The 8834-nt window shown below is 34.5% G+C and overlaps 1 protein-coding gene across 1 annotated transcript; it reads right to left on the bottom strand.

Annotated features, from left to right (window-relative positions):
• Nucleotides 1-3168: 3168 nt before the first annotated feature.
• On the bottom strand, nucleotides 3169-5178 carry LOC112803899 (protein DETOXIFICATION 49-like). Its single transcript, XM_025847356.3, has one exon. The coding sequence runs from the start codon at nucleotides 5024-5026 to the stop codon at nucleotides 3464-3466; it is 1563 nt and encodes a 520-aa protein (XP_025703141.1). The 5' UTR covers nucleotides 5027-5178; the 3' UTR covers nucleotides 3169-3463.
• Nucleotides 5179-8834: the final 3656 nt, after the last annotated feature.

Raw genomic sequence — 8834 nt, 5'->3', positions numbered from 1 at the left:
ATTGGTTATGAAAATTGTAAATTGGGGGTTGAGAATGAGGAATGAATATGGCAAATAATTTAAATGGCAATTAAAATAAATAAATACTATAAAGCAAATCTTTTGGCAAGGTGTGAGAAATTGGAAGTCCAGACTTAGTTATTCTTATCAATAATAATGAAAGTTGAATCTTAATTTCACTTAGTTAACCTTTGCTAAAGCAAAGGAAAGTTAAGGGACTAATTAGTTTTACCTTCGAATCCTATTTATTTCCTAAGAAAAGGTTGGGATTATTGAAGTTCAGTTCAATTAGCAAAGATAACAGTTATCAATTATGTTGAGCTAAGATAACTCCTGAGTTACTGATTTCTTAACCAAGACCAAAAGGAAGGAAATTAAATCTACTGGAATAAGAATGTCTTCAGATTGGGAATAATCAATGACAATAATAAAGAAAGCAATATTAAACTGAAATACCTCAAATAACATTAATTCAAAAGAGTAATCTGTAACATAGAATAATTCATAAACTGATTTGAAAAGCAAGTAATGAAAAAGGAATATTGAACCTGATAAGAAGATGAGATAAATTCCTAATTTCTAAAAATCCTAATCCTAAATCCTAAGAGAGAGGAGAGAGCCTCTCTCTCTCAAAACTAAATCATGGAAGGTGACTAAAAATTGGAGACCTTCAATGGAATGCATTCCCTCACTTCGTAACCCCTGGTCTATGCCTTCTGGACTTGGATTTGGGCAAAAAATGGCTTCAGAATCCGCTATGAGTGTTTTCTGCAATTTCTGGTGCGTGGCCTCTGTCACGCGTCCGCGTGGGTCATCCAGTAGCGTCAATTGGAGTTTTCCTTGTCGCGCGGTCGCGTCAGTCATGCGGCCGCGTCATAGGTGTTCTTCTTTAGGTGCGCGGTTGCATCAGTCATGCGGCCGCGTCGCTGCTTCTTCGCGCTTGGCATGCGGCCGCGTCGTCCATGCGATCGCGTGGATGCCAGTTTTTCCAAAACTCCGTTTTATGCTTTCCTTCCATTTTTGTATGTTTTCTTTTCCATCCTTTAAGTCATTCCTGCCTTAGAAGATCTGAAACTACTCAACACACTAATCATGGCATCGAATGGAAATAAAGGTAATTAAAATAATCAATTTTAAAGCATAGGAAACATGTTTTTCACATACATCACATAATAAGGAAGGGAAAGTAAAACCATGCAGTTAATATGAATAAGTGGGTGAAGGATTGAATAAATCACTCAAACTAAGCACAAAATATATCACAAAATATGGGTTTATCACTCATGCATCAACTTGGTTACTCTCAAATTTCAACATTCTAATTGAAATACAAGAAATAAACAAGACCATAGTTGTTGTGTTTGTGATTACAGAGCAGAAACCGGTTTCAAAAATGGCATATCTGGCTCATGCATCAACGTGTTGGGTATTTTTTTAAGTACCAGGTGATTCACACATTATTTAAGGGATCAGACTTTCACAGCCATATTTTATTTTATTTGAGTTCATCAAGAATCCAACAAATTTAGCTTGAGACCTAATAATAAGAATTGAAACTACACAATACTTGAAACTATTAATTAGTAGAATTGAAAGAAAAAGAAAACAAATAATAAGCAAGAAACATAATAATCAACTAATCTTGGTATTCCTGCGCAGCAACTAATCATGGCCAAACTCACCTGTGTTAATGGAATAAAACCCCTAAATTCACGAGTTCTCCTGCGCTGCAACAATAGCATGCATGTTCATAAATTCACGATGTCACAAATTATTGTACCAAACCCCCAAATTGAAACCTAAAATCAGAACCCTAACCTCGCGAATGAAGAAAGCTTTCAGTTGAGCACAGAGTCTTCGTGATGTGACCGCGAAGCAAAGAGAAGCGACGATGAAGATGAGTGGGGAAGATGAGTGAGTGCAGAGTCTTCCTGGAGTAGTGAGTGGTGACGCCGTGAGTGGTGAGTGGTGATGGCAAACGCTTTTCTCTGATTTGGGGGTGATGACGATGGTGAGGGTGGTGCAGCGACGATCAGTGCAAGATGGCAATTAGAGGAGCGACGGTCAGTAGTGCAGCAATGTGGAGAGTGGTGAGTGCGGGGCGACGACGGTCAATGGCGAGAGTGAGAGGGTTTCTTCTTGTAGTGAGAGGGTCAATGACGAGAGCGAGAGTGAGAGGGTCAATGACGAGAGCGAGAGTGAAAGGGTCAATGGCGAGAGTGAAGAGAGTGAGTAGGGGGCGACGATGGTGAGCTTTGGAGGCAGGGTTTCTACTTCGCGACGGTGTAGTGAGTGAGCTTTCAAGGGTTTCTGAAAGGGGATGAAGGGGCTTTGGAGGTGAGTGAGATTTGGAGGGAATGGACAAAAATTTTACTAAGTGTGAGTTTGCTTTCATAAAAAAGAGGAAAAAAATTCACTAAGTGTCAAGTTTTTTGTTCTAGATATATTAAGCATCACTTTTAAAATGCACCCAAAATTTAACAAATAGGTTATCCTCTAAAAGCGTCCTCTTTGATACGAAAAGTGAACCTATAGATATCAACCTACGGCTACGCTTTATAAGTGATTTCTATAATACCTAAGGCTACACTTTTTAAATGATGCTGCAAGTGTGTATCCTTTTCTCTTATAGAAAGGCAACACGGAGAAAAGCGTAGGCTATTCATAGAATAGGCTACGCTTTTCAAATGTAGCTTAAAAAAAGTGTCGCTGAATATGTATTTTTCTTGTAGTGACCCTTTTGGGCTACCCCCAAAACCGTGACTATAGACCCCTTTAAGTCATCCCCTAAAACTGTGACACAGACCTTTTTAGGTCACATTTTTTTGAAAAATCGTGACCATAGATCCTTTTTGGTCACTGTAAAAAACCGTGACCATAGACCCCTTTAGGTCACTCCTCAAAACCGTGACTATAGACCCCCTTTAATCCACCTTTTTTTAAAAAACTGTGACCATAGGTACTCTATGGTCACTTTTTCTAAAAAAACCGTGATTATAATTTTTTTTTGTCACCCTAAAAAACCGTAAAAAAAAAAATCGTAACCGTAGACCCAAAATATTGTAATGCACTTTATTCCGTTGAAGATAGGATAATAATATTGCAAGCTTATAAACTTCCATTTGATATGTTATCATCAACGTATCATTATAATCTAACATGGAAATCATAAGAGAATCACACCATCATCAACTAATATAAAAATATTGAGAAAATCTAGGTACAAAAATTATATTAAATACTTTAACTAAATATAGCAAAGTAGTGAAAAAGGAAGAAACGCACTTGCATTGTACTCCGTCTCCACTCCTCTCCATCTAATTCCCCTTCTTGTTCTTTGATTTACAATCGGAAATTAGTCAATCTCTCTAGAAAGAATCAAAATCCATCTTTTAAATCAAAATATTATTAAATCAACCACCCTCCTGCCTTCCCAACTCCTTAATTGGCTGAAACAACGACATCAAACAAGTTCTTTTGTGTCATAACATATTCCCAAACACCATTTCTCAACATATTGGTCCTCATCGTCATCGTCATCACCATCATCTCCTAAATCTAATTCTTCGGATGACGTCATCAAGTCCTTGGCCCTTTGTGCTTGACCATCCCAATTGGTCCTGACCAAAACAAACAACATGGTGACCATACAAGAACCCTGCGCTGCCAACATACCCAACCACAACCCCTTGAAATCAAACCCATGAAAGAAACCCAACCAAACCGCCACCGGCATTCCCACAACATAGAAACAAGCCAAGTTTATGTTCGCTCCCAACTTTGGCCTCGCTGTTCCCCTCAAAACCCCGCAAACCGTTGTTTGCGGACAGTTCCCAATCTCACACAACCCAATTATCGGTAACACCATTGACGTCAACGCTATGATCTTTTCGTCTTCCGTGAACATCGAAGCCCAAACGTTCCTCACCGAAGACGCAAATATCAGAGCAGAGAATCCGAGGACGAAACTGAAGCATAGTCCCACCATTGCGGCCATTTTCGCCTTATTCGGATTCTCTGCTCCTAACTCGTTTCCGACTCTCGTCGAGACGCCGAAGCTCAGCGAAGACGGGAAAATGTATATCAACGCAGTAGTTTGAATCAGAACCCCCATGGACGCAACGCTCGCGTGCGGATCCATAAGCAATCCGCAGAGCAAGATCATGATTTCGTACCACCACCATTCGAGGCAGACTGAAACGCAGCTCGGAATCGACAGACTCAGGAGCTTCTTCCATCCGCTGAAGCACTTGGAGAGCGTGACACGTGTCCATGTTGTCCTGTGGTACCCTGAGACGACGGTGTAAATAATCAGAGAAATGACGAGGTTGAAGTTGGTCCAGACAGAGGCCAAGGCGATGCCTCTGATTCCGAGATGAAGAACTTGGAGGAAAAGATAGTTGATTGGCACGTGCAGGAGGATGGAGAATGCGGAGCAGCACGTGAGAGGGAGAGTAATGGATTGAGTGCGAAGGTAGATTCTGAGAGGGTGAAGGAGAGACTGCGCTACGAGATCAGGGAGAGAATAATAGATGAAGACTTGAGCCTCGTTTGCGATGTCTTGTTCTTGACCGAAAAAGATTAAAATGGTGCGCATGTTTAGCCACAAGAAGGAAATGAGAATGGAAGTTACGAGAAGGAGGAGAACAGTTCTGTGCATGGTGAGGGCGAGCAGTTTGTATTTCTTGGCGCCGAAGGCCTGAGCGCAGATGGGCTCCATGCCCATGGCGAGGCCCGAGAGGAGGGAGTAGGCGGTGATGTTGGCGAAGGCCATGGCAAGGGAGCCCGCGGCGAGGGGGAGCGGGCCCAGGCGGGCCAGGAAGAGCGTGGAGATGATGGAGAGGGAGTAGAGCAAGAGGGAAGTTAGGATCATTGGGAGTGAAATGTCTGCTATGCATTTCGCCTCGTTGATGATTGAAAGCGACAGCAACGTCTGTTTTTGTTGGGGTTTAAGGATCAGAGGTTTTGACATGTTGTGCGGTTTGTTGCTTGAGGGATTATCAGCAGATGCTAACAACTTCCACATGGTTGCTTTGACACACACTCACTCACTCACTCAATCTCTCAATTTATTGGCGCAGTTTTGATTTGAGCTTTTGTTTTGGTAGAGTGGTAACAACTTGGGTTTATAAGGGGGAGCCTTTTCCGGCAGTTAATGGGGGAAGAGAAGAGATGGGTAATGTGTGTACATATATACTGTCGGAGAGGGAATTCATTCACATTTTATATACCAGTGTTCTGTAGTGTATTAGATACTAAAACGTAATTATTTATTATCTTATTTATTTATTGAATATATATGTATTAATAATACCGTTAGTGAAATTAGTAATAATTAAAATATAGTATTGAGTTTAAACTTTAGCAATAATAAAATTATAATTTTTTAATAATTAATTTGGATAACTACAGATGATAGTTAACAAGGAAAAAGCAATAATATTATTTCAATAATATTTTTTATTTTTGAATATATATTTAAATAAATTTTTAAAAAAAATTTATATAGAATATAAATTTTAAACTTTATAAAAGTAAAATGTATGAGTCTTTATTTTAATTAAATAAATTATTTTTATTTAGATAAATACGTTTTAAAAAGAATGACAAAAGAATTTATATATCTTAGTTTTATAAAATTTAAAATTCTTAACGTAATAAAATTTTTTATGGACAAAAATATTTGACGCGAAATTTTTTAGTACTTATTTGAGTGTGTATATATATGTCAGATATTTTTTTTCTGAAACAATATATGTCAGATATTAATTGTAACTGTGTCCAAATCAGATGTTAGAATAGTACTTTTGTAGAAAAATAATCGAATTAAATCTTGTTGGATGTATAGAAAATGTGCATATACAATTTAAAATAATATTTTATTACATAAAAATTAAAAAGGTTCATGGAATTTGGAAGTATTTATTGGAATTTGAATTAAACGTGAAAGATTAAGACGAGAACGCATTAATGCTAGATAGCGCCTTCCATATTTACGGACTCATATATTTAGGAAAAAAGATTTTTTCTTATTATTGATATTTCAAGCGTATTTAATGACCATGTTATGATGTATAATATGTATCACTATACTATATATAATTAGGCCTGCAAGGCCAAAGAACTATAATACAGAACTTGCACGTAACATAATTAGGACTAAGGAGAATGAAGTATGAAGAATGGAGAATGGAGAATGGAGAATTCAGCAATAGCAAGGTGTAACTAATAAGCTAAGGTTGTTTTCAAAATGTGGATCTAAGAGAGTAAATGTTTTCGGCTTGATTGACTCATGAATTAAATTATATTAGTTTGACTATAGTGTGTCTAAAAAAACTGATACAAAATTTAAGATTAATATGGACTTTTTTTGGGGCGATAACTCTTTTCTGAGTAAATGGTATTATATCTTGGCTTAAATAAATTTCAGTTAAAAGGTTTCAGTTTATGGATACAATTGATGTGAAATCAATTCCGTCAAGGAATTTATTAATTAATTGTGATTCAATCAAATCCACGTTTTGTTATATACCTGCCATATTTGGCAAAATGACATTAGGTGAATCAATGCTATTCAGAAATTTATTTATTTTTGAAATTAAATTAAATTCTCCAGTTAAATCCACTTCAAGATTGTCATAAATTACATATCTTTGCAACATTTTTCTGTCAAAATTTTAGCAATTTCATGATAAATTGACCAGATTAGATATGGCCAAAATTTTTATTCGATTCACACTAAAATAATTGGATCGAATTCAATATCTGCAATTTTTAAGCTTGGATCTGATCCGATCTGATTTGCACATTTACGGATTAGATCAAGATCGAATTTCAGATATATCGTAAAACATAAAAATACTTTTAAAAGCTTATTTTTATAAAAAATATTAATAAAATTATTTTTTTCACTTTTTAAACATGTTTACTCTTAAAATATTATTAAACATACTTTTTTTAAATAATAAAAATATAAATATAAAATAATATAACATATATGATAGTTATTAGTTAAAATAAAACATAAAAAGAATATTTATTTATTTATTTATTTTGCATATCCGTGGATATAATCTGATTCGATAGTCTTGCAAATTGGATCAATATCCGTAATTTTCGAATCAAATTCAGATAAACACTACGAATATACGGATCAGATCTAATTCATGAATACCCATATAAACAATTTTATTCAAAGGTGTCCAGTCTCAAATTTAGTTTTTTAAACAAATAAATTATACTAGAAATTATTTTAGTTCAGATCAAATTTAGATAAACACTACGAATATACGGATTAGATCTAATTCATGAACACCCATATAAACAATTTTATTCAAAGGTTGTCCAGCCTCAAATTTAGCTTTTTAAACAAATAAATTATACTAGAAATGATTTTAGTTCAGATCAAATTCAGATAAACACTACGAATATATGGATCAAATCTAATTCATGAACACCCATATAAACAATTTTATTCAAAGGTTGTCCAGCCTCAAATTTAGCTTTTTAAACAAATAAATTATACTAGAAATTATTTTAGAATCCAATCCTTAGGCCATATTCTTTTAAGGATTTAATTAATTTATATCTTAAAGTTACATTTTAAAAAAGATAATAATAAATTTTTTTAAATATTTTTAATATATTTAACACATTAAAAATAAATAAAAAATAATTTTTATAATTTTTTTATAATATACTTAATCTATGCTTTTATTAAAACACAAGTTATTAGCAAAATATTGTCGATCGAGAGGTTGTTAAGTCTCAAATATATGTTAGAAGTATAGACTTAATAGTTTGGATAATTTTTAGGGCAAATCACCAAAATAAAATATTTGGCCTTTAAATTTATCAAAATACAAATTTTGCATATTGCATACGGAAATGCAATTTTTCACTAAACTATGTAAACTGCAAGAGGGGTCCCACAGATTCTAAATGAACGTAAACCGCTATACCCCTCCAGCGGTTTACGTTGAAATGTGAAATGGCCAAAAACTGCAGTAGGGATCTCACAATTTCTGTGTAAATAGCTAATACGCATAAACTGCGATAGGGGTCCAGCAGTTTATGCTTTACTATAAATACGCGATAGGGGAGTCGCGGATTATTCAGTTTGAACCACTTTCATATTCTTAGAGAGAGAAAGAGATGTTCTAGAGAAAGAGAGAAAAACGTGTGGCGAGGAAGACATTCTGACTTTACTGGGCCGGAACTATGATGGACGAACACAGTCTTTACCGGCTCAACGACATTGCACACGTTGCCGACAGCATAAATGAAGAGGTAAGTTTATTTTCTTTTAGTTATTGTATTTCATATAACATAAAATGTAGTATTATGGTGTCGTATGTAGTTAGAACACATAATGTAGGATTGACTAGTTTAAGATTTTAAAGTTAAGATGTAAAATTTTAAGGTAGGATCAAATGTTTAAGTAGAATGATGATCCTCTTGTATTTGAGATATAGGGTTCAAATTGTAAGGCTTGTAGGGTTGTTGATTAAGTATCATATTTAAAAATTTAAGATTTAAAATTTTAGGTTTTAAATATGTAAGTTTAAATTCTAATATTATAGTTTTAGTTGTTTAGAGTTTAAAATTTATTTAAAGATTAAATTTTGTAAATAGAACATAATGGTTGTATTTTACATTCTTAAACTTTAAAATTATAAGTTTTGTAGTTTAGGTTTTTAAATTTAAGATTTAAATTTTAAAATTATAAGTTTAGTATTTGATTCTTTTAAATTAAAGATTTGAGTCTTATATTTATGTTTTATTAAATTTAATTTAAAATTATAAGTTTAGTATTGGTTTCCGGTTATAATCTA

Source organism: Arachis hypogaea, chromosome 1, assembly GCF_003086295.3.
Source record: "Arachis hypogaea cultivar Tifrunner chromosome 1, arahy.Tifrunner.gnm2.J5K5, whole genome shotgun sequence".
Lineage (NCBI taxonomy): Eukaryota > Viridiplantae > Streptophyta > Magnoliopsida > Fabales > Fabaceae > Arachis > Arachis hypogaea.
The sequence above is the reverse complement of the archived record's forward strand: the minus strand, read 5'-3'. Positions and strand labels throughout refer to the sequence as shown.